The sequence below is a fragment of the Ostrinia furnacalis genome, unplaced genomic scaffold (assembly GCF_004193835.3).
Source record: "Ostrinia furnacalis isolate ACB-3 unplaced genomic scaffold, ASM419383v2 OfSCF0319, whole genome shotgun sequence".
Lineage (NCBI taxonomy): Eukaryota > Metazoa > Arthropoda > Insecta > Lepidoptera > Crambidae > Ostrinia > Ostrinia furnacalis.
Window position 1 is genome coordinate 137,525 of NW_021130558.1, and position 26,990 is coordinate 164,514.

General features: G+C 37.8%; 3 protein-coding genes across 4 annotated transcripts; all 3 read right to left on the minus strand.

The window, feature by feature from the left end:
* Nucleotides 1–115: 115 nt before the first annotated feature.
* LOC114359924 (peptidyl-prolyl cis-trans isomerase-like 3) lies at nucleotides 116–1,150 on the minus strand. Its single transcript, XM_028314476.1, has 4 exons — nucleotides 892–1,150; nucleotides 711–809; nucleotides 377–495; nucleotides 116–285 (listed from the first exon to the last, which is right to left on the minus strand). Exons 1-4 carry the CDS (start codon nucleotides 1,030–1,032, stop codon nucleotides 159–161), a joined length of 486 nt encoding a protein of 161 aa, XP_028170277.1. The 5' UTR covers nucleotides 1,033–1,150; the 3' UTR covers nucleotides 116–158.
* A 635-nt stretch (nucleotides 1,151–1,785) lies between these two features.
* On the minus strand, nucleotides 1,786–13,839 carry Sardh (Sarcosine dehydrogenase). Its single transcript, XM_028314563.1, has 16 exons — nucleotides 13,603–13,839; nucleotides 13,382–13,492; nucleotides 12,575–12,717; nucleotides 12,046–12,258; nucleotides 11,417–11,540; nucleotides 10,617–10,825; nucleotides 9,618–9,801; nucleotides 8,609–8,699; nucleotides 7,516–7,768; nucleotides 6,030–6,149; nucleotides 5,575–5,717; nucleotides 5,169–5,280; nucleotides 4,874–5,022; nucleotides 4,218–4,489; nucleotides 3,637–3,803; nucleotides 1,786–2,199 (listed from the first exon to the last, which is right to left on the minus strand). The coding sequence occupies exons 1-16, from the start codon at nucleotides 13,721–13,723 to the stop codon at nucleotides 1,873–1,875; spliced, it is 2,739 nt and encodes a 912-aa protein (XP_028170364.1). The 5' UTR covers nucleotides 13,724–13,839; the 3' UTR covers nucleotides 1,786–1,872.
* A 2,060-nt stretch (nucleotides 13,840–15,899) lies between these two features.
* Nucleotides 15,900–26,769, minus strand: mtm (phosphatidylinositol-3-phosphate phosphatase). 2 transcript variants are annotated; one of them, XM_028314466.1, is made up of 13 exons: nucleotides 26,531–26,769; nucleotides 25,956–26,144; nucleotides 25,766–25,840; nucleotides 25,477–25,662; nucleotides 24,829–25,044; nucleotides 22,463–22,599; nucleotides 22,038–22,163; nucleotides 21,790–21,871; nucleotides 20,958–21,128; nucleotides 18,398–18,605; nucleotides 17,351–17,565; nucleotides 16,709–16,888; nucleotides 15,900–16,273 (listed from the first exon to the last, which is right to left on the minus strand). In XM_028314466.1, exons 1-12 carry the CDS (start codon nucleotides 26,654–26,656, stop codon nucleotides 16,742–16,744), a joined length of 1,878 nt encoding a protein of 625 aa, XP_028170267.1. In that variant the 5' UTR covers nucleotides 26,657–26,769; the 3' UTR covers nucleotides 15,900–16,273; nucleotides 16,709–16,741. The 2 variants fall into 2 exon arrangements, with proteins under 2 accessions (XP_028170267.1, XP_028170262.1); XM_028314461.1 differs by having other exon boundaries at nucleotides 16,737–16,888; nucleotides 26,531–26,768.
* Between the last annotated feature and the right edge of the window lie 221 nt (nucleotides 26,770–26,990).

A 26,990-nucleotide genomic window follows, 5' to 3' on the forward strand; every position in this document is an offset into this window, starting at 1 on the left:
AAGTTCTAATTTTTGTCTAATTTGTTGTTTTATTTCTAGTCTACTGATAAATTATATTAATTGTTCTGTAGGTAATGTAATAATTCTAAAAGGTAAAATAATAAATAGGTACTCGTATGTTTATAAAAAATAATATATTTATATTGTTATTTACTCAATTATCCAGCCATCGGATTAGCATGAACAGTAACTGATGTGATTTTTGCTTCTGTGAGTGGTCGAAATGTTTTTGGATTCACTGGCATTTTCTCTAAATCGTCCAGAGCTTCAAAACCATCTATTATCCTGGAATAAAAGTTACAATTTAATAAGAGTTGTAATTATTTATTGTCAATAAAATTAATATTGATAGATCAACATATAATTTCAATATTACCTTCCAAAAACTGTATACTTGAGATCCAAATGAGGCTGTTCACCATAGGTGAAAAAGAATTGACTACCATTCGTGTTGGGCCCATTGTTCGCCATACTCAATGTTCCCCGGGCATTGTGCTGAAAATATAAAATAATGCATTTACACAACACTTCAAGTGGGTGTGACCACACCTGTATACTTAGAAAAGAGTTATGTGTGTGTACTTTATAGAATTAATGAATAGTTAAATACTAAAAATGAATAAAATACATTGTAGTAGTGGCAGAGGGGGAGTTCTTTGACAACCTATTTTGTATGATACTAAATTAAATATCTGAACAAAAGTAAATACCTTCAACTCTTCCTTGAACTCGTCTTCAAATTTTTTCCCCCAAATTGAGGTGCCTCCTTTGCCGGTTCCTGTAGGATCTCCTGTTTGTACTATAAACCCCTAAAATTATATTAAAAAATATAAGTTACATATTCCAGCTATTGTAATGTTATAAATAACTATATTTATAAAATATTGTTACCTTAATATTTCTATGAAATAAACAACCATTGTAGTAATCACTGGCACACAATGCAAGGAAGTTTTCACATGCCTTTGGACACTGCTCACAAAATAATTCAACTTTTATGTCTCCCACATCTGTGTGCAATGTAACAGACATGTTAATTAACAAATTAGCCCAAAATTATTATTTATATCCTGAAAACAATCGTATTTTGTGCAGCAAGTGAGGTTATATTTTTGTTATGACATTTAACGTCAGTCTACCTGTCACTGTCACTACTATCAAAATTAAACTTTTAAAAGATTTAAGATTTAGGCCTTGGCAATTTTTCTATACAGTCTATGTTGTTTTGCATTGTGTGATTGTGCCTGGCCTACTGTCTGTGTGTACTTATTTTTCTAAGAACGAAGCAAATTATCCACGTGGGCCAATTTTAAAACCGCGCACTGCGGATAAAAATAATTAAAAATGAAAAAAAAATGTTTTCTTTACGAAATCGATTGTTAACAAAGAATATAAATTTACTCTGACGAGTTTGATTGTTATTGATTGAGCGACTCAATCAATAAAGGATACATAACAAAATCACCCCTGTATAGCTGGTGCTTCTTTTTATAACTTTGTCTTATCCACAGGATTATGTCTGTATGTGTCCTAGAAAAAAAAACTTCTATCACGGTGATCATAGAGAAAAGTAATACATAGGAAATGACGGTGAAACGCCAGCGCCCCTAGACAAGTTGCACTTTTTGATCGAATCGAAAATCGAATGCGTCTGATAAAACTCCATACAAAAAACCCTTTCGACCCACGACCTCGATCATTTTTCGGCTGGTTTGTGATTATAATTTATTGTGCACTATGTCTAGACCCACAGTCCAAACTGCGTTACGCTGAATTAAAACGCAATTAATATTAAATACAACTTTATTATTACACCTATAACTTATCTATAAACAGTAAAACATAAAAAGGGTCTAAGCTTTATTTAAATTTTTATTCACTACCACCGGCTCTTTCATTTTGGCCCGCGTGTGGCTCATACGTATTTTCATCCATCCCCCTATCTCCATAGTTTCCAAGTATTCTCTGTCCAGTGGGATCAAACGGTGATTTTAAGTGAAGGGAAGCCTTGTATTTTTTGCCCATAACTTCGATTTCATAATTTCCGTCAGTTAAAAAGTTCTTTGTGACTTCGTGATCTTTGTTGGTGACATATCCGATGCCTATGGGTTTATCTAGATAGTAACCGTAATCGCCTCTTCTTAGGTATCCAACTGGTTCTCCATTTCTGTATATTGCTTCTTGTCCAAATATCGCCACCTGTAATGAAAAATAAGGAATATTGAATTAAACCTAACATTATAAAATAACACAGAGCTTGTTGTGTTTCGTCCTAACAGCCGAATACTGAAACGCTATTTAAATATTTGACGGCTTCTCAAATACACTCGCGAGCAAAACTATGGAATCAGTTACATGAAGTTGTTTCCACGCGAACTTGTGTACTAACGAATTCGTTAGTAACAAAAAAAGTGGCACCATTTTAAAGATTAAACTTTTATCTTTAAATTGATACCAAATTCATTTAAATCACACCAGTATTTAAAAAGATATCCCGGCTGATGTGAAGAAGTAACGAAAAAGACATGTATGAACTGTTTGATACGTCGCGAGTTGCGGCCTATTTACCCCCTATAAAAGCACGCGTTTTTAGATTTTTGCTTTCACACGTTGATTCATACACATCTCCGCTTCTTTTGACACTTTACCTGGGATTCTACACCTTCAGAAGCAGCACAAATCGTTGCACTATTGCAAGAAAGGCTCAGCCAGCGGGCTGTCGCACGTCAGCGCCACATAAGCCAGTCCTGGGTTTCGAAAGTTTCAAGACGCTTTCGGGAGACTAGTGGCTTTATCCCGAGACCAAGTTCTGAACAGCGCCGGTGCACATCGCAGAGGGAAGACCGTTTTTTCATGTCAACCTCTCTATGAAATCGTCATTTGACTGGAATCGATGTCCATCAAGAGCTCAGAAATGTTCGTAAGATAGCTGTTAGCGAGTGGACAGTTCGTCTAAGATATAAGCAATAGAATTTGACTCCAAAAAGGCCTGCCACAGGCTTGAAACTGACGGCAGGTCACCGATAAGCACCCTTTCAATTTGCTCGTATGCTATGAAATCGCTTTACATAAACATGCCTATTTCTGAGGAATATGGGGACATCGCATAGCAGCATTTCCAAGAGTTGTTGATTTGTCAATTTGATGCTCTGCTGTCAACAATGATAAATGTCAATTGTGGTTACGTTTCGATCCACGATCGCCACTTAATAGATTTCAACAATAAAAAGTATCACCTTTAAAATTATTTTTTTAATTAAATAAAAATGCAAGCAATAATTTTTTTATATGATAAAACGACATTTATATATAATAGAAACTAAAAATAAACTGTTCTATGTTAAGTTGATTGAGTATATTTCCATAAAAGACAATACATAACCAAACGATGCTGCGTGTAATGGATAAAAAACGTAAAGTTATCATTTGTGTAAATGAAAACATACTTTTTTTGGTAAATGTTGCCATTATATAAACATTTGAGAGCTGCTTAGCTGATCACGGCTTCAAATCCGTTGAGTGGCGTTTGAGAATACCATTTAAAATTGAAGGATACTTAAATTTAGGAGCCTGTCAGCTGAGTGACAGATTTGAGTAGTGTTTCAGTATTCGGCCGTAAGTGTAACAAAATCTTACTTTATCTTCTAGTGTGAAAAATGCATATTTCTTCGTGACTCCATTTGCTCGGGCCTTGGTGACGTGTTCGTTTCCAATGTATTCGCCGTCTTTCCTGCAGGCAAATCCTAGGTTGGCTTCCACTGGGTTGTCGTCGGTTCTCAAATCAGCATTCCATAAGTGATATCCTGGAATGGGAAACGACGTGTTAACTAATGTGTCAGTGTCACGTAGTCTTTCGAACATCCTAAAATAACTCGCAGCGTGGGACACCCACCACAAGGTAAATCGCTGTTCTCATAAAGGTAGCAGGAAAGCGCTGAACGCAGGCCGCTACCAACCGGGCGATGTGGAAATCATTGGGGGAGGCCTATGTTCAGTAGTGGACGTAGGTAGTGAATGATGATGATGATTCTCAAAGATAATTTGTATCTGATGGAAAGCATCTAGGACGTACCGACCAACCCATCAAAGTAAAGGTTGTAGTTGAACAAACATATAAGTTAGATTATCAGGGATTCAGCTAGTGGTAATACAGGCCCCTGTATTTGGCAAGAGCCACTGAATATGGCTTATGCAAAGATTTATCGAATTTTACGTACCTTTTTCCCCACTAAGAGAGGTTAGCGCCCTCCACCCAGCATTTCTCAGACCCTTAGCGCGACTCAGTGCCTTGTACACTTGTATAGCATGCGACGACGGCACGTGGAGTTCCCAGCCGAGTTCGCCCGACCAGCCTACGCGCAGCGCACGACACGTATACGATTTGTTGTCGGTGTTAGGTGCTTTTGTCACGCGGATCGAGCGGTGCGTATAAGCAGGGAACGCGTCGTTAGATAGTCCAGCGTCGGTGTACCGCTGGAGGATGCGTTGGCTGCAAGTACAAATGGTTTATGATAAGATAAAATATAAATAAATAAAAACTCCATCGACAGTTTTATACAGCGCCATCTAGGCAAAACTAGAATCTTAACAAGCTTTGTATTTTGTGTAAGCTTTGAGGTCACGATCCTCATCAGTGAGGGACCGAGGAAGAAGATATAACAGTTGCCTTATTTATTTCAATATATGCCTTTTTATATTTTATCGTTACGACGAAGCCATAAATCTGTATGTTGTAATACCGTTTCAACTCAAGCCAAGAATAATTAAGACAGAAAATTATCCCTTCAACTACATTTATTACTTCTTGAAGCCAAAAAAAAGTCGCTTGAATATGTATTTACCAAAAATAACTTTATGTAGATCCAACACATACCTGTCTGGTCCTTGTACGCTGAGAATACAGAGCTGTTTGGTGACGTCAGTGATGTTGGCCCTCAGTTTGTAAGTTTGGATGATCCTGCGCAAGTGAGCAAGCGTGTGGTTCGCGTTGAAACCGCTCGTCACTACGTAGTAACCACGCCCCTAAAATACACCAAAAGTAAGATATTGGGTACAAGCAATATAATACAAATTAACAGTAGATAAAATAGACACAGGCAGACAATTATTATAATTTAAATAAGGTAATATTTTTGCTAGTACTTGAGAAAATGTCGTATTTTGCATACCTTGAAAATAGGTTCGTGTAGTTGACCACTGTGACTCTCTCCATCCAAAATACTAACGGTGACGTCGGCCTCCACTCCTCCTTTATCATTCAGCAAGAGGGAGTATACTACCCTGTAAGTATTTATCATAATTAATTTAGTCTTTATCGCCTTATTATTTAATATGTTTTACATTCAAATGGCTCGAGTCCCATCGTCCGCTGGACTATTGTGGTTAGCCCACTCCTAAGACAAGCTCAAAAGCTTAGGAGGGGTTAACATGACCCATCAACAATCCATCATGATTAAAACAAGATAAATGTCAAAGAAATTTATTAGTCTATCTCTCTCTATTCAGAAAGTGGGAAAAGAGAGATCGTAAGTTTGCTAAGAGACCTATGTCAAATAATCTAGATCTTATTCATACCTGTTTTCGTTTTTCGATAAATCCGCAGTGAATGCCAAATTCGCCGTTCGTTGGGCGTCAGGTCCAGTCAGGTAGAATTTCCCGTAGTACGACATGTTGAACAACGCAGCTGCGTTTCTGCACGCCAAAGCTTCTGCCCCAATCTGTGTTAAATTTTTAAAGTTTTAATTAAGAGACATCTAGGTTTTTGGTCACTAGGGTGGCGCCACTTTCGTGCGGGACAGTTTTCTGTGACTGTGTTAAACTGACGCATAATATTGGGCTGGACTGAAAGCTATTGTGCGGGGATACGATAGCATTATTATTCCAGAGCCAAGAAATAATAAGTAAGTATGTAGTAGGCAGTTTACGTGGCAATATAATTATTATACCAATAATATAGTCTAAAGTTTTTTTTCACTATAAGAATATAAAACGCGACTAATTAAATTTTCCTGAAGACAGTCATTACTCACGAGATCATGATGTTTGGAAAAGTCGAAAGTGTGGTCTCCCTTGAGTATTTCCTCGTAGCGCTGGTCGATGTTCCGAGGGTAGTCGTGGGTGCCGCCCCAGTCGTATTGCTGCACTCGTATCTGAAAAATATTTTAAATTGATATTACAATCGTGCAATCTTATAAGGAAAGACGGACAGAACGGATTTTGTTCTCCTATCTTTTGAACATTATTTGAATAATATTAACATAGGCTATAATTTATAAAATTAAACGGATTATAATAATAAAAAATACGTAAAGTAATGGGCCTAGTGAGAGTTGACAGTTGAAAATGAATTGAAGCTGCTAGACTGCGTATAACTTTCACATAAAACATCATAATCATAGCACAGTGGGCGTGGCATATTGTTTAAATCTGTTGATTACAAACTTGCACCATCATTACCCAAGTAAACAGATAATTAAACATAATAATAAGATAAACTCTGATAAAGTGTTTTTAGCAAAGAGTATTGACATCCAATAATAATCCCCGGTCTGTTTATAGTGATCATTTAACCTTTGAACTGTGTTGAACTAAAGAAAGTATGTAAACCAAGTATGCCTGATATCACTTTCAGAGCTATTTACGCAGTTTCAAGTTCAAATAATGATAAACAAAATTTATTCTCATCATCATCATCAACATTTTCAGCCACAGGACGTCTACTGCTAAACATAGGCCTCCCCCAATGATTTCCATATCGCGCGGTTGGTAGCGGCCTACATCCAACGCCTTCCTGCTACCTTTATGAGGTCGCCGGTCCACCTTTTGTGTGGACGACCTTTTATAAAATAGGACGAAAATTTTCGTATTTTTCTCCGCGAAAATGAACGTACTCTATTGATGGGTACCGCCCATTTTGTGCAGTGCCAGCCACGCATAACCAATAACTGACGTCGATTCTGGCAATATGTAAACACTAATGACATTGCAAGGGTTAATCACCAACCTTTTCTCCAGGAATAAAGAAGGCGGGTCTCTCCCATCCCGCCCTGGCCTGCATAACCGCTCCATCATACACCAACTCCTGATGAAGAGCGTCATGACTGGCGTCTCTTCCCGCCAGCGATTCTGATAATATGTAAACTAAGCACTAATGACATTGCAAGAATCAAACACCAACCTTTTCTCCAGGAATAAAGAAGGCAAGACTGTCCCACCCCGCCCTGGCTTGCATGACGGCTCCATCATCCACTAACTCCTGATGCAGAGCGTCATATGACTTGCGTTTCTTCCCGCCAGCGGTTTTGGTAATATCTAAGCACTAATTTAATAGCATTACAAGAGCCAATCACCAACCTTTTCTCCAGGAATAAAGAATACTGGTCTCTCCCACCCTGCATGACGGCTCCATTATCCACCAGTTCCTGATGCAATGAGTCATGACTGGCCTCTTTCCGCCAGCGGTGCTGATAATATGTAAGCCAAGCATTATTGACATTTCAAGAGTCAATCACTAACCTTTTCTCCAGGAATAAAGAAGGCAGGTCTCTCCCACCCTGCTCTAGCCTGCATAACCGCTCCATCATCCACCAGTTCCTGATGCAATGCGTCATGACTGGCATCTCTTCCCGCCAGCGGTTCATCATGAGGGAACACAATATTGTAGTTCCGCACGTAAGCTTCGTGACTGCTCTCACGCATCCAGTGGGCTCGGGACATTTGCCCGGGGGTGAAACGACGGATGTCGAATGTGAACATGTTGTAACTCGGCCTACGGACAAATTGGTTTGTTAGGAGTCTTGTGTGGTTGTAATAGAGGCTGTTTTGCAATAAAAAAATATAGTATCATGCTAGCGAATTCATCACAGGTAACATGGGTATACTGTGCTGTAAAACTTGTGTACTTGTAGTTTGTATAACATTTGATACCTACCATGTTTTGTGATAGTATTGACGTAGGTGATTAATATTCTTTTAGCGTAAAAAAATATAATTAACTTAATTGACCTGTCAAAACAAATAAATAGCGTTATCTTTATAAATAGAGCTTCAGATAATATAACAGTGCTGCATACGTCATTGCGGACAATTAGGTTCAGCAGATAACCTTTGAAGCGGCAGTTAGCGACTAATTTGACCTAGAATATTTATATTGGGTTAGTGACCCAACACCTTATACAAGGGAAGACTTTAGGTCCTATAAGACATTTATTTTCTGTAAATAAGCTTTTAAAAAGCCTTTTATACGTCCCAGTGTTACTTTATTCCTACCACTGTTGAGAAAAAGCAGCGCAAGGAACTCCATTGGACCCACTGAATTCTTTACGCTGATTCTTAAAGGTCACCATCAATCCCTAATTTTTAAGTGACCCCTATGGTATCACATAACAGGATTTTTGTTTTCATAGGGGTCACTTAAAAATTAGGAATTGATAGTGAAAACGGGCATAAGACGGGAGACTGCGACTGTTACTTGACTTAGGTCTCTGTCTACCGTATCGGTCGTGGTTTTTTGTCTCGGTCTTTTGTCTCTGTCGCAGCGCGAACCGCCGCCTTAATACGACTGAGGTGCGTCGTTGACACAATACCTAGGAGATTAAAAGTCATTCACCTTCCAGTGATTATCCACTCCGCCATTTGTATACCGCAGCCCGCAGAAAACATCATACCGGCCGAGTTATATCCACAATTGTGGTACAGACCTGAAATAGAAAAAATACAGTTGTAATTATAATTTTAATGACGATAAAAAGACTATTATTTACAAACAGTAACTGAATGGTAAAGATAGCGTGTAATCAATGTAGTATAATTAGAGATTGTCATTACACCGATATTTTGTTAATGCTGAGAATAATAATAAATAATAATACTACAATGAGATTGTTTACATCTATAAAGCAACGGATCTTCTTGCATCAGGCTTGTTTATTTATTAAGTTGCGTAGGTATAGCTTGTGTGTGTATAGTAAAAACAAGGATATTACTAGTAATGATCTGATAGGGGGAGGCCTTTGTCCAGCAGTGGACGTCATTTGGCTGAAACGAACGAACGAATCTGATGTACAAAAAAAGGTTTATTATTGGTAAATAATAAACCTTTTTTTGTACATAATTCATTTACTCTTTAGAAATAATTTGAAATAAGAGAAAGTCAATAATGTTTCATGTTATAAATGAAAGAGGAATTGAGTTAGTTTCTTATAGTTATGATTAAAGAAATATTTTTCAGCCATATTACAGAAACCTAATCTGACCGATTCTATTATTGGGCGTCGTGTCACTTCAGAGATATGAGCACAGTTTAAAATATAAACGAGAGCTATTATAAAGCTAGTATACCTTTGTGTGCTATTTGAAAATCTCACTTTGACCTGAAGGCAATCTAGGCAATTCACGCTACGCTTTAAACTAAGTTGCTGTGATCTATTTTAGATGGGTTCATTTTTCTACTGAGCAGTAGTAGATGAGACGAGGCGAAGAAAATCGGCAAGACTTGGAGCGAGATCTAACGCGAAGCTCAAGGCCGAACGCGATGGAGGATTGCTTTGAACGCCCTCTGCCCCATCTAGGAGACATAGGACCTTATGTCGAATAAGTCAAGTCATTTTTGTACTTACCAAAGACATTAGGGTCTTCCCCCAATAAAGGCTTGTGGTCAGGCGTGAACGATTCAGGCCCGCATACGGTGCTCTTGATGCCAACCGTGCCAAGTTTGGGACACAGCGTCGTGGCACTGTTCATATGGACCCCAAATACGTCCCAGTCTAGGTCGTATAAATGGAATTGGAGGTTGTCTGGTACCTTGGTAGAAGAATATAATTGTTTAATAACAGGTAATCGATAAAACAATCTTTTATCGCGCCATTTAATCGATTTTACGCGATAAGCCCATACATTTATCATCTAAAATCGTCGATAAGATTTTATAATAGCGCATATTCTAACCCGGAAGATGATCTCTTTTACTAGTTACCACAGGCATAGAGTTTAACTCAAGCCAAATTATTGGATAAATAAGTGATAAAGCAGTTTACTAGTAAATGTGGTTATAACTGGTTTAAAATCATAAATATGATAAACAATACGTGTCGATTACTATTGTTCAAATTAAGACTGATTTAAGAGAGTAAATAAAATTGTGATTATATTATCAAATTCACATTATAAATGTTAAAGTCGGATTGATGTGATCTATTTTAGATGGGTTCATTTTTCTACTGAGCAGTAGATGAGACGAGGCGAAGAAAATCGGCAAGACTTGGAGCGAGATCTAACGCGAAGCTCAAGACCGAACGCGATGGAGGATTGCTGTGAACGCCCTTTCTCTTTCACGACAAAAGTACTCACTTAATTTAGTCCATGCAAATAAAAAATCTACTAAAAAACATTGTTATTACAGATTGATATTGTGCTGTGTACTATCCTTAAATAAATAAATAAAGATATTCTTGATTTTGGTTTATTGAAGAAAGTTTTTTATGCAGGTGTTTGACCGCAATCGCACCTGATGTTAAATGAGATGCAGTCTAGGATGGACTTTACAATACCACAGCCTTAAAAATGGCTATTATTACCGAAGCTTACATCAGAAAAAGTGCATCATAATAAGTTCTTACCTGGTCCAACATAATCGGGTTGCTCTCATATCCACCGATGCTGCAAGTCTCTCCTTGCAACTTCAAGTATAAATCGACGTCGTGGTCTCTAATATTGGGGCAACCACGAATCTCTGGAATCGCCTCAGAAACAACGTATGCATGCTTGAAAGGTATTAAGGGAAGGGCAGGCACTCCAGCGAATCTCGCGACTCTGGGACCCCACGCACCTAAAAACGGTAACAAAGATTTAAAAATAATAAGGAAACACACGCTATATTAAACGGCAACGATTTAAGTCCTCGGGTATATTATATGGGCCATTTGAAACGCATTTTGTATGAAATGAAATGAACCCTATCAGGCTGCGTTTCCACCAGAGATATGCGAGGATGCGTAGCGAGGGATGTGTTTGTAAAGAACCAAATAGAATCGCTTGATTTACCGAGGCGAGGTAAATGAAGCGATTCTATCCTCGCCCATCTCTCATCATCATCATCTGGTGGAAACGCAGCCTTACAGGGCCGGATCGTGAATTTGTGGGGCCCTGGGCTGAAACTTCTTATGACGTTGTCACGTAAAAATATCGTCCGTAAACCGACTTTACAGACAACTATTTTTTTTTTTTTTTTTTCAAATTATGGCCTACTTTTTAGCGGGATCTGGCGGCCCCTTGTAACCCCGGGGCCCTGGACTGCAGCCCAATCAGCCCATAGGTAGATCCGGCCCTGCAGCCTTATCATTTGTTTTAATAAAAAATCAGCTAATCAGACTTGAGTCGTTGACATGAGCATTATTATTATTATATCGGACTTACAAACCTCCACAATTGACCACGCATTTAGTCCTAATAAATCCTCTATCAGTGTGAACACCAGTCACTTCCTTATTCCCGAGGATGTTGTGAGTGTAATGGATGTCCAATACTGGACAATCTTCGTAGACCTGTAGATTTCAATGAAACATGATTATTATGACTTATAGCCTAGGCGCAGACCATTGATTTTTCGTCAGCCGATAGTTTAATCAGGCAGTTGATCAGTATGGGCATGTATGGAAGTGCGCACATTACACCGATTCGAATTGGCCGATTCTTCATACAATTTGAAATCGGGCACAACTATCGGCCAACTAAAAATCGGTGGTCTGCGCCTAGTCATAATATGATATGTTTTTGCAACATTTTTCTTTACTGCTCCGCCCCTATTGGCTGTAGAGCTATTTTATAAAGCCTAATAAAGCCTTCCTCGATAAATGGGCTATCTTACAAAAATATTTTCCAAATAGGACCAGAGGTTCCTGAGATATTACAATTTTCATTATCACGTGACATATGGGCGTGTCCAAACATCTTCGTTTCTTATAGGTCGTTATCTTATAACCAGTGCCTTTTTACAACTTCAATGTCGTCCCGATTATATTTCAATAACATAAGAGTAGGTATACTCACTTTGCCGCCATTTTTCGTCGCTACTTTGACTAGCGCATTACACGCCATAGCGGGGTCGATGGTGCCATCCTCGGTAGCGTACAGGGCCATTTGGAAAACCGATGGATCTAGGAGCGGGAATATCTTCTGAGCTTCTTCAGGGCTCAGGATTTGACTCGGGATTCCCATGGCTTTGCCCAACGTGTGCAGGCGCATGTATTCTTGAGTTCGAACCTGGTATAGAGATGAGAAGAGTATAAGTACATACAGTCAATAAAGGCGCATATAACTATAATATACTGTCTGTGTAGTGGGAATAGGTGCGATTTTGCAATAAAAATATAGTGAGTACATTCATTAAAACGAAATAGGTTACACAGCAGTGCAGCAACTAAAGACAATAATAAGACAACTGCGAATATCCATTTGAAGTCGGTCACAATAGATTAAAAAAAATTTTTTTAAAGCTTTTTTATTACTCTTCTGTTGATACAGAAGTAATAAAACAGAATATAATTTTGCACTAAAACTGTACAATTTTATTAATTACCTTGCTCCGTGATATAAACATGCCTCCATTGTTTATCCATCCAGCATAGTCTTCGCATTCATTAGCCAAATTGCTGTAGATATTCCTCGAGTCTTTAAGCAGTCTCACTTCTAAGTCGCATGGTCTTAAAGACCACACCAGACCTATAAAAGTATTATTTTAACCATAAAACAATAATATACGACGTAGCACTATTGTTTTATCATTACTCCTTCAAGAGTAAAATATTATGAAGAACTAATAATTTATTCTTCTTTTGTTTTTCGTTTGTGTGTTCAAAGATATTGATTGATTGATATGTTTGTGAGAGGTACCCAGAGTAGATTAATATTTTTAACAAATAGAAAGCTGCATAAAATTCGAATATCGTTAGGTATATTTAACCCGAGGCCTTTTTCAGTTTCCCAGTAAATTTCACTTCCATTGAGGTATTTCAGTGGTAAAAACTTTCAGTGAAAAATACTATCAAGTATTAGGGCTCTTTGTAAACTACAAAACATCGTAACAACGAGTGAATGCCATGCTTTAGAACATACAAACATTGTTTGGGGAAGCCCTTAAATTGGCGTCAATCTATCAATTGACCACTTTACGTCTATTGAACTTACTTGCCCCGATAACATAGACGAACAGAGAGTTTGCATCAATAATGACATTGTATTCTCGTACATTTAAACACGTATAATAAATATATCTAATATAAAAATTTATAGATTAAAAATTAATTTATATTTTCTAAGGGAAGTGACAGTACAACTCACTCAGTTGTGTATGAAAAAACATGCAAAGGAAAAGATATGAACTCACCAGCAGTATGCCATGTAGTCCCACTTGTAAGCTTGGCCCTTTCTAAGAGAACTGCGTTGACGCCTCTTTTTGAAAGTTGATACAACGTATTACATCCTGCTATACCACCGCCTACGGGAAAAAGTGAATAAAACATACATTAATAAGGTACCAAATGCTTTGAACAATTTTTATAGAATTAAAATCTTAAATACTTTTCAAAATAATAAAACAAAACTTACCAATAATCACGACATCAGCCGAAGACACCACATCAGTTTTCGTGGAAAACCGTTTGTTTGTATTGCTCAAAAAACTTACTGCTTTTCTCCTCACACTCACATCCTTGATAACTTTATGCATGTTTTATTTATTTATTTGTCTATATCCCTAATTATTTTATTTTATTATACAGGCTTAACTAAGAAATGGATGAACCTACTCCGCCCGCGGTTGCCGGCCGAATGTTACTGGATCGGGTTCTTTACTAAACATTACTGATAGATACTTTATAATAGCCACTAGTGCGATTGAAATAAGAACACGAATTGTTGTCACCCATAATTGTTTAGACAGGGCCGAACCCAGGTTTGGTCAATTATATTCAGGTTTAAAGAGAACGATTCTTATTACCGTACGTGTAAGATAAAAGTATTTTAATATGTAACTTACTTAATTTGAAGAATTTCGTTTTCTGTTCCATTCAAACGTTCAGATGGCAACTTATCGTGCTGATTGCAATCTTTCTGAATACAACATATGGAAGACTAGTTTTACAGATTACTAAAACTAGCCAGCTAGAGCATTTATTAATTGAACATAAAGAACAAAAAGCGTTTATTTTCTCAGTACAATACTGTAAGAAGTGTACTATCGCAATAATACATTATTACCTAATAGACTGGCGCCTAAGAGGCTGAAACCTGTTATATTATAAGTAATTAATTCATTATTTGTTGATATGAAAATTGCAGAATTATTTAAATTACCTAATGGGTGATTGAATTGAAAGTGATTACCGGATTTCTAAGTTTCGAAAATCAACATTAATTAATCGTCAATAATGAGAAAGTATTACGCATCCAATACCGTACTTACACCTCACCATAGAAAAGCATTTAATTTGTTCATAGAAATGCAACATTTAGGCTGGTTTAAGTAGTCAATTTAATCTCACGAATGGATTCAGGTCATTCAGGGCTGTGATTGGTTGTTTTATTTTTTATTTAGACCAATCATAGAACAATATCCAGCCAGCTTAAGTTTAAATCAAGATTTGAGTAGATTGGTAAGACGGGCCTTTTCAAATCTGTCGCAGCGTTTAATGTATTATTTAGGTGTGTACATGAATTACAGATAACTTATCGATCGAGTGTAATTTCATATTATTAATAACTAATTGTAATTATTTAATGTGACATGCAATAAACTTGAATTTGAAATAAAGTTCGGACCCTTGATTATCATCTTAAAACACAGTCAAAGTTCAAAACTATCCTTATCAAATCGCACTTTGCGTTTTGTTTTGTTATTTAATAAACTTGATAATATTCATGTGAACAAATAGGATAACCAAAAATAAAGTTTAGATAAAAACGATGATATTTGCAATACTTATGCATTTATTAATAATAATTTTGATACATTATAATAAGTTATTTGTTATGTTCCGTTTCATTTATTTACAATAATTCAGTACTCTTATGATAATGAAAACAGAGTCAAAAATGTAACATAAAAGTGACAATCTTTTGATTTGGCATGAAAAATATTATAACACAGAGGAATGTACATATAATAAGAAAATCCAAACTTGAACTTATCAATACAAAAACTTTTTACTAAAATAAGAACTAATTGTAAATTTGTAACAAACGGCAAAGTAAATAAAATCAGTATTTATACTGATAGACACGCAAATAATCTCATTTTAGAAAATTTAAATTATAATAAAATTTTAACACTAATTTAAATTGTAATTACACGAATTTTAAAGATATGTTAAATACAATTAAACAAACAGTTCTGAGTTCTGCAAAAATACTTATTATTTTCGAAAATCGAAACCATAAGTATTATATTTTTGTATAATGGCGGAGCGCTTTGGTAATGTATGTATTGTAATATTGTAATGCGCCGTCTGCTCGTTTGCCTCCTATCACATAAAAAAAAAAAAATGATTATTTTATATTGGTAAGGCGACGTTAGCTGGTAGGATTCACGAGTGCCGTGCGTTTGGCAACATTGAAATTGGGGCCAAATTGTTTAACTACATCAACGCAGGATTTCATGGATTAAACAGCAGAAATGACAAACTGTTGCGACGCTAATTTACATCTTATGATCGTATCTGATTGGCTACGTTTTGTCGCCATAGCTCCTCCCACGCTAACTCAGAATAACGGCTTTTTAACCAGGCAAGTATAACAAACAATAAAATTAATTTGATGTATAAGTACATTTTGTAGAAGCTACAAACGCCTATACAGTACTCTTTAACAATAATAATGTTAAAGGCAATATCCGTGTCTAATATCTATTTCCCAGGTACCTATTGTTGTCTATCTTATAACATCAAAAATAATATTTCGGTATGTCTAAAATTTTAAGTCTAAACTCTACTAAATAAATGCAACGTTATTTTAAAAGTTATCATTTCCGTTCGGCTCATTTTCGAAAAAAATTAAAGCACCCGCGAAATTTACTATTGAATAATAATGTAAGGCAATATTCTCAAATGTTTGATCAATACTTATTACAACTACCAACATCGATACACAAACCAAAATGGATAACGATTTATACAATAATTCTTAATATTTAAAACGTAACATACTTGGCATTCGTCAGGCGCAGCGTGAAGTTTACTAAGTATGCACTAAATACTTGAAACTTGATTTTGTGTCACCGTACCTGCAAATAAACATAATTATCATTAACAAAAGTATATTTTTTCACTTTACGTATGTAGATTCACGAGATTTCACACTTTATACATGGTTTCTCACATTTTTATAAACCCTAAAGCTTGACTCTTTTTACGCATCAAAATATTTGATAGAAAGTGATCATGCTAAGTAAGTGGCCTCAAAAGCAAGAGTTCTTTTTTTAAACACGAGAGTTTGAAAATAATAAGGCCAGTAATGTAAGTTTAAAATTAAAATTCGAATTTCTTGTTTAGGCCTCTCCCACACTAGCATCTTTTGAACGTCACTTCTCAGCGCCTGCGCAGCGTCAACGCGTCCGGATTGCGTTACTTGTGTGTCTGAAAAAAAAAACGTTCAGCGCTGCACTGGCAAGATGACTGAGACTCAAAAGACGCTAGTGTGGTGGGTCCTTTAATAATACCTAATAGTGACGTGTTAGCTCTTCTTACTTGTCTCAAACATGGTGCGGACTAGCCACCCGCGGCGGAGTCAGACCGAGCCGGTGCTGCCTTGCGGCGTGGTCGCCCGCTGCCGCTGCCGCCGCCGCCTCTATTTGGGCCCGAAGAGCCACTAACTCTCTGGTCCGTTGGTAGATAGGGTCCTAGTTACAAAGATGTTATGTCATAAATGATTGAAACTAGAGTGGTTTCGACTGGAATTGCGGAACGTGTAAAATAATAGTAGTAGTTGCCATGCAATAGGAGGTAACGAACGAACGTACATAATACATCGTGATAAGACTCGTTTTGACCTCAACTTTCTGTAACAACTTTCTGTGCCTCTAGGTCGAATAGAGATATCAACTGGTTGTACCACTAATAAACATCATGAACATAATTAAAACCCTTCTTGATGATGGCTCTGTATTCCCTCAAACGCCTACTTAAAAGGACCGAAAGGATCTCCGGGCCATTTCTGCTTCATAGAGAGACTCAATAATGCAGACAATAATTCCAACTGGCAATGCAATAACAAGTAAAAAAGAAAAATTCTAAACTGCAAAAAAGTATTCAATTTCCTAACAGACCTCTTAATTAAATATTATGTAAAAAAAATATCTTACCTGCTGTCTCATAGTAGGGTTCCACCTGCAATACAGCGCCTTCCACAGCTTGATGACCCTCAACGAAGCAACCGGTACCAACACCACTTGCGGCCTGGAATACGGCGATGGAGGCGAGGTCCCGAAGGAAGAAGGCCCCCAGTATAGCGGATTCAGGTATAAATCCTGACGGCTGTTGATGTAGGACCAGAGAGATACTGTCTTCGTTTTTACTTCTGTAACAATTGGTTATGTGTTAGAAAGGACTCAAATATCTGTTGTTACCGGGATGAGCACCATCTTCACTGCTGGAGTTATGTTAGCAGTCATCATCATCATCATCTCAGCCATAGGGCGTCCACCGGTAGCGGCCTGCGTCCAGCGCTTTTTTGCTACCTTTATGATGTCGTCGGTCCACCTTCTTGTGGGTGGACGTCCCTCGCTGCGTTTTCTGGTACGCGGCCTCCACACCGGTACGGCTAGCACGAAAAACTTTCGAGTATTCGAATCGCCATCAAAAGATTTAGTACGAAAACTACAACAGCGCCCTTGTGAACGTGTCGTAAAGTGAACTTAGGATCAGAAATGGTGGCACAAAACTTATTTTGAGAGTCAAAATTGTCACGTTATCGTTTAATTCGAAGGTTGAATATCGAATTTTGTCGAATACGCAAACGATTCGAAGACGAAAGTTGTTCATGCTAGAGAAACAGTTAGCAGTCAGTCAAGTTGTTAATCCTGGCTACACAGGAGTGGCAGTGGCTGGGAATTGTCTCGTTTATCTATTGCTAAAATATGTTGAAAGGGTCCAAATTGACAAGAGTAAGAGGGAAGAGAGTAAATCTATCATTGACATTTAAAGTTGGATTTGGATTCTTTCAACATTTAATTCAATGCATAAATTGTAATGAATTGATTCCTCTTTTCAAACCTATAAAATGCGGCAAGAATACAGACGATCTACAATAATTAATCATGAGAAGTTTAATGAATTCAAATACAATCAGGAACCGTTGTTGAAGTTGGCATACTTTGTAAACTTGCAAGAAATATTTTAAAGTCACTGACCTTCCTTAAACCTCTCGCGTTCAGTGTTGAACAGGAACGTCCCGAAGCGGCAAGAATACAGATGGTCCACTATTGTTATGAGCAGGCGCTCAGTGAATTCGAACGCAGTTGGGAACTGTTGTTGCAGTTGCCATACACAGTCTACCCACTGCACGAATACTGGCGAACGATCCGCGTCCGAGTGACGCTCGTCTCCGTGGCCGATACGCTGTTGATAAAACGAATATATTTGAATTTGTAATCAAGATGCATGATGACCATAATGACTTGAGAGAGGTCCCACGTATAAACTATTTCCTTGAAATCAAATGCTGTATCTATAGCAGGGGTGGCCAACTTTATTAAATTATTTTCCAACGAAATCAACTTACCCACTTTTAAAATTGCGCAATTCTCTTCTACGTTACTATCTAAGCGCAAAGTGCCGGGCAAGAACTATGCCTGTCCCTGATTGGTTGCGCATTTATCTATGTTTTACTACAACTAATTGGATGGCGATCAACTGGACTAACAGCCGCGGTATCGATCGATTGGCTACCCCTGATCTATAACGTGTACATCTGTTTAAATTATAACTATGTACACCGGAAAATTAAGCCAAATGCTTGTTGAAATATCTGTCACGTTTGCGTTACTAAATAAATCTACTAACCGCCCTCTGCAAACAAGAGGCTATTGAGTGGTGGAAGTCCACATCGGGACAAAAACACTCAAAAGCACTCATTCAGGGATATAGCAACAAAGTAACTAAGGAACTGCTAAAGTTCAAAGATACAAAGCCTGTGCAGTGACTAGAATACTAACCGGCCACTGCAAACTAAACAAACACAAATCAAACATGAACATGACCGAGGAAACTCTGTGCAGATTCTGCCATACAGAAGAAGAAACGGCCATGCATGTTCTTTGCTCATGCGGCCCGCTTATGAGCAAAAGAAGTATCCATCTCGGGCGACACATCATGCACCCGGATGAGATAGCAGATATCACGCTCCAAAGAATCTGGAAATTTATAGATTCAACGGGACTAAGCAGTGAACTCTAAAGACAAGGGCTGCCACAATAGATCAAACCTGGTCGAGCTGGCGCAAATGAAGGCCCAAAACCAATACTAGTAATTTACATTTAGCTTCAATAGAAACTGACGACTCTTACACTCCACTAGATTTAAAAAACAGACAAATAGTATTTAAAAGCAAAGAACAACATGAAACTGAAAAATTTGAGACATGGCGTAGGAAGGAACTACACGGTAGGCACCTACATGACTTAGAACAGATCCATATTGATACAACGGCTTCCAATAAATTTCTTAAATTAGGGTCGCTTTTTCCAGAAACTGAAGGCTTTATAATCGCTATCCAAGATCAAGTTATTAACACCAGAAACTATAAAAAATTCATTTTAAAAGATTCTCATCTCTCAACTGACAAATGCCGAAAATGTAATAGACAATCCGAAACTATTCAACACATCACTAGCGCGTGCCCAAGTCTCACCCAAACAGACTACACTCACCGCCACAACCAAATATGCAACATNCTATGAAAAATCGAGCACCAGTAATTTACACTTAGCTTCAATAGAAACTGACGACTATTACACTCCACTAGACTTAAAAAACAGAGACATAGTATTTAAAACCAAAGAACAACACGAAACTGAAAAATTTGAGACATGGCGTAGGAAGGAACTTCACGGTAGGCACCTACATGACTTAGAACAGGCCCATATTGATACATCGGCTTCCAACAAATTTCTAAAATTAGGGTCGCTTTTCCCAGAAACTGAAGGCTTTATAATCGCAATCCAAGATCAAGTTATTAACACCAGAAACTATAAAAAATTCATTTTAAAAGATTCTCATCTCCCAACTGACAAATGTCGAAAGTGTAATAGACAGTCCGAAACTATTCAACACATCACTAGTGCATGTCCAAGTCTCACCCAAACAGACTACACTCACCGACACAACCAAATCTGCAACATAATTCACCAAAAATTGGCTCATAAACACAAACTTTTATCCGGGAAGACGTTGCCGTACTACCAGTACAAACCACAACCAGTACTGGAGAGCAGCAGCCACAAGATGTACTTTGATCGAGCAATACTCACTGACAGGACCGTACATAACAATAGACCCGATATAACTCTTATAGATAAACTAAATAAAACAGTACACATTATAGATATAGCAGTGCCAAACACTCATAACTTGCATAAAACTATAACCGAAAAAATCCATAAATATACAGAACTGAAAGATGAAATACTAAAAATTTGGAATATCGACAAGGTATACATTGTGCCACTGGTGCTCTCCAGCACTGGGATCATACCCAGACACCTACTTAGTGCCCTCCGCAACCTAGACATTCAGGAAAATATTTACATGACAATGCAGAAAGCCGCTATTCTTAACACGTGCCGCATAGTTCGGAAGTTCTTGCAGGACGACAACACCCAAAACTCCAATCCAGCAAACGCAGCTCACTTGGCCTAGGCCCGTGAGTCAGCCGTCAACNTAATACTAAATAAATTAACAAAATCTTCTTACCAACTGGAATTTATGTCCAAACGAGAGCCACTCCTTCTCGATGAGCACTTCGAAGCCTCTCAACGTGCGGTAGAAGGGATCCAGCATGAGCATAGCCAGCGCTGTCAGCTGAGCAGTACGGTCCCACCCGTCGGAACAGTGGACGAGGACGGATGTTTTGTGGTTTTCCACCTGAAAAGATAAGTGGATTTTACACAAAGTTAAAAGCGAGAGGTTAGTGACTAACTGACTCACTCATCATGAAATCTCAGAAACTACAAGTGCTAGGAGTCTCAAATTTTGCATGGGGGTTCCTTTTAGAAAGTAGGTACTCACTAAGACGGGATTTTGCAAAATTCAACCCCTAAGAGAGGTAAAACGGGATCCACGCGTACGAAGTCGCGGGCGGCTAAAGTCCGATCGCTGAGCAGATAGAATTTCGTCCAATGACCCCAAGCTCGCACACTGACTGCGGCCGCCCGTCGCACAGTCGCGACAGCAATACGTAACTATATGATGGGTAGCTTGGGGTCATTGGACGAAATTCTATCTTCTCGGCGACCGGACTTAGTAAAATAATATTAGAAAATATTAGTATGTAAAAACTAATAATGATGATTTGGCATTGCGGCAATTAACCCGTCGTCGAACGATTCTCCAACACACGGGTATGTTCAGAGAAAAATATTAGGCAGTTAGAAATGGGTCTAATCTATTTAGGTAGACGACATATCCAGTGACCACTGAAGTGGTGATTGACAGGCGAATAGCGCTACGAACACGGCTATTCTATTACCGGTTATTCATAGGCAAATTTTATTTCACGGCTAGTATACATATACAAAATACAAACCTTGTCTACAATACGAACAGCGCCAGCTAGTATGCATTTGATATGTTTCAACCAGCAACTAGCCTCTATTCCGCTGAACCATCTGAAAAATAAACAATCTAATCAATCGTCCGTGACACAACAACGACGACAAATCTCCTCATAATATTTAATATACAATTTTAATATTTTATTGCGCGTAGCTACTTTCTAACGGCATAGTTCTTATTGGAAATAATACACTTAATAAAACGATTATCTATAAATACCTAGTTTGATCGATCTGTGGAAAACAAAGCTCTTTCAGTTTTCGCAGACTTTCCCTCATTACGTGTATGTTGTGAATATCAAGGAAGACAAGTTCAGCATTTTGATAGGCATCTTCCGATTCATATCTGTAAAAACCGAAGTACAATTTATTATTTGCAAAACATGCATTTAGAAAAGACAGACGTAAAAATATTAAGACGCTAAATAAGTTGCATTTACTTTATTTTACTAAAGAGTAGGGATCACCACATTTAGTCCAGAAGACGACAGGGTTCATAGTCGAAGTACCTACCCTCAAATCGATAGTTCGATACTGACACTGATGGGCTATTGGCGCCTCATTTATCAATCGTGTGTATTACTTATTTGCAGTTATATCTACAATAGAATACTCGACTTTAAAATTAATATTGGATGGTCTTACCCGCCTCCTTTCGCCTTGTTAGCGATGGCGTTTGCACTGGGCCGGGCGTCCATTATGAACAGCTTGTGAGCCTGCGCGTTGGCGTCCATAATCAGCTGGATGTAACGCTCGTCCTCACGGCTGCGTTTACCGCTAACCTATAGAATGACGTCAGTATAAAGGACAAATCAAATCATTTATTTGCATTACATGTACATTATTGTACATAGACAATAGACTGGAGAGGAAAGAGGACAAGGTGTGGTTCAGTCAGGATTTCAGACCGAAAACAAACTTACAACAACATACTTGATTTCAACGTATTAAACTATCTCAAACCTAAGTATTTTGCTTTGAATATGATCATAGAAATAATGGTAGATTTCTAAAATGTGACCCATATTCTCTAATCACTCATTGTATAACAGGACTTTATTTGAGTGTCCTTATTAACACCGCAAATTACTTATATTAAAAACTATACCATACTCTATGCCAGACATGATATACATAATGTATTTACAAACGTGATTATCCAATTAGACATCGATATCGTAACGATTATGCATGTGTTATTTTAGTCGATGGAGGAAGCCTGAAGGTAAATTTTGCGGTTGTTAAAATGATAGTGCTAATTCAATTTACACTGTGAGAACAGACTCAATTTCTAGTTCCTTGATTTAAGACTTGAATTGATTACTCGTAAACATCAATTTTGTTCAATTGGTGCGAAATTGGTGTGACACATCATGTTTGTGACAAGTTAATCTTTTTGTTTACAAGACTCATACATATTTATTTCCAACTAGCTGACCCCGCGAACTTCGTACCGCCTTAGCGTAGAGATTTTCTTTATATTTTTTTCCGTAAAAACCTTGTACAGAGTATTGGAAAACTACAAAAAAAAATCAGCCAAATCGGTCAAGCCGTTTTCATGTTATGTCGTGACAACGGAAAACGGGTTTCATTTTTATATACATATATAGATATAGATGGCAGTCCACTATGACCCGGTCGAGTTAACTGCGTACCTGGTAACCGTGACGTCACGTCGACGGGGCGATAGCGGGGAGGTGTGCGGGTAAGTAAGTAGAAGGGAGAGTCGCATTCCTTCGAGGTAAGCAGTTAACTCTATCGGGCTGTACTGACATAAGCCTTCACCAAGAAATACCGCTAAATACGATGTGCCGCTTTTTTGATTCAGCCATTGCCAGCTATAGGTCTAGTGCTTATAGTTCCAAAATACTGAACTGTCCTATGCATGACATTGACAGTGGGGCGCCACCGTCAATACCGGATCGCTGGTTCCGATTTTTGCCATGTTGGAAACCATATACACTCGTCGTCAAATAAATCGCACCTCGCGCGACAAGCATTTTCAAACGTATGCATCCCCACTTCCCACCAATATTGGCACTATTTAAAAGCCTAGTTCTAAACTTGATTTCACTATGGGAAAGGTTTTTACCATAAAAATGTGTCTCTAGAAGGATCCAGAGTCACTTCTTCAAAAAATAGGTAGTTACGCTTGAGCCAACTTTTATGGCTATAAAACTGTTAAGTTGAGATTAATCGCTATCCATCTGTTAAAGAGGACACGTGAGATCATTATTTGGTTTTATAACCATAAAAAATGGTCTAATTGATCCCAGAGGTGAGCCCAAAGTAAGGTATTTTTTCGAGTCACATTTATGGTATATGTTAATCATTTATTAATTAATAAATTGAATGTGTTTTTCTTTAAGAATATTTATTGGGCTTTCAAATAACACCAATAGTGTTGGGGCACCATGATTATGTCAGAAGAAAATCTTTAGAGTTCGCCTCGCAGAAGGTGCGATTTATTTGATGTTGAGTATAGTTGAACGATGGTAGCGCCCCCCTGTCATTGAGTTTGGTGGGACAGTTCAGCGTGGGTCATCTATAACTGGGAGTGACACAGGAGGGGTGACATTGACATAATATGACGTGACAGAGCATACAAATCTGACGCACATCTGAAGTCTCGATGACGTTTTACATCTCAATAACACCCTCCCGTGCTGCTCCCATGCCTCAGGCACTGAGTTATGCGCCTTCTTAGAGTAGGCGCACACCGTTGATTTTTCGTCGGCCGATAGTTTAGTCGGGCAATCGATCAGTATGGGCATGTATGGGAGTGCGCACACTACGCCGATTCGATTTGGCCGATTCTTCATACAAATTAAAATCGGGCACAACTATCGGCCAACTTAAAATCAACGGTGTGCGCCTACTCTTAGTCACAAAAAGATGTCAAAAAAAATATTGTTACTTTTAACTCTCATGCAGAATGAGGCAGTGTCCAATCAAGTACCTCCTCAGGATATCCTGTATGATGTTTAAAACTAAAAAAAAATCTTTCTCACCCCAACAAGTGGCTGGCTGCACCTAGATATGGTCGCCTGTGAGCTCGGGTGTATCCACGCCAGGACCGGTATCCGTCCTCGCGACCTGAACGCAGCGACCGACCGGAGGAGGTCGTCGTTAGCCGCCGCCGGCACCGCCCACACTGCTGGGTAACTGTCGCACACTTCGTACTTGTCGTTGATGCGAGTTATGCGCCACATGTCGTTGTTTACACCCTAAGATAAAATAAACAACTTTTTTTTACTTGAAAATTGCTTCAAGTATGAAATATGTGAACACAAATTGATCACACTGTCACAAAAGTTACACATTATGAAACTTGTTTCTTACTAAACAATATAAGGATAATGGTTATGGTTACTGTTGAGATACTGGCTATTGCCTTATAACTAGTTTTACAATGGTGCAAGTTACAGAGTCAAATATTCTAGGTAGGTACTATCTGACACATTCCCTTTGAGCAAGAGATTAAAAATTAGTTAGGTACTAATTTTAGGCAGTATTTAGTAAAAAAAAAAAGCTAAAAATATCTGTACACAAATAAGTGAGGATATTTTTAGCTCTTTAAACTATTATACAATTCCCACAAACTTAACAAATGGGTAGGTTTTTGATACTGAAATGAAAGTATTAAACAAAACTTTTACCATTCTCCTGAGCTCTGCAATTGGCTCATATACATGCCAGCCATCTTCTGGGAAGTGCTCAGAGTAACTGAACGCAAACAATGGAAGTCGGTGAGACAGTGGGAACGCAAGTTGCTGTAGTTTTTCGAAAATGCCACGCCTGGAATGGTTTTCTTGTTTGTGTGCAAAACGAAGATTTCTCATATCCTGTAAAACAATACAAAAGCATTATTATTTAGGTAAATTTAATTTGACACCTTATAAACTCATATTTACTGACCATAGACTTAATAAACTTATATTTACTGACCTTACAAAATACTTCGATACCATATGAATTTTCTCCTTTAGATGAAGCACCTCCTACTTTTTCAATGCGGGATACCTACAATAAAAAATAGCCTGGAATTAATATTGATAAGAGGGAAGAACTTTATATTATTAATTAGAACAGGAAAACAATTTATTTATCTACCGACTGAATAAATATTTCTACTTACAACGCCCAGTGGAACACTAAGTGTGCACTGCAGGGCTGCCGCATCTAACGGTCTGAAGTGGAGTTGGTAATTGGTGACTTTCAGGACTCCTCGGATTGGTCCACTGAAGGGGCACAAGTATGTGACATCACGTGCCACACTCATCACCTTTTCATTGTCAAGCAACTGTATATCACCCAATACATGCGGCTGAAATAAATTATTGTCCAGTTACACACATGTACAAAACTAAAAATGATATAATACTATACCAAACACATGAGTAACTAAAAAGGTATCTAAGATTAAAGTCACTGATAACATTATTTTTCAATAGGATTTATAGTAACACATTTAAAACCTGCCTTGAACAGCTCAGAGTGCTGTCTACTACTGTGCATACGGTTAACAAACAAGCAAACATGAACAGTTTTAGTTTTACTCATAGTGGAACAATATTATTTGTAGAGACAAGTACTCTATTCATATACCAATGCTTGACTAATCGACTAAAACTAAGTTAAGCCTACAGGAAATGACATGGTTACCATTACAGCACTCTGTAAGAATAAATTTAATCCTTTTAGGAAACTTACGGAGTCCTGTCCGTGTTTAGAATTCAATGAACTTGATTTCGAATCGGAATCCAACGAATCAGAACTGGCATTTTTAGAGAGCGAAAAATCTGATGATAATATTTCTGAACTATTGTGTTTGTCCATTGTGATAATAGGTACGCAAAAAATAAATGATTATTCTAATAAAATATCCAATTTTCATAAAAATAATTAAATTCCCCAGCCAAAGCCAGATGAGTATACTTTGACAGATTAAAGTATTTTTGACATTAATGACAATCTCTACAGATTACGTATGAAATCATAGACACGTTATTTGAGTTTTCAGGAGCTCCAAGCCGCAAGACAAGATTTTCCCTACAAATGTAAAAAATATGCCCAAAAGCCCAACAAGATATCCAAAAATGTGCTAAAACTAAATAAAATAATAAAACAAACTTACAACTAAAAAACAGTAATAACAAAACTCATTATTTAA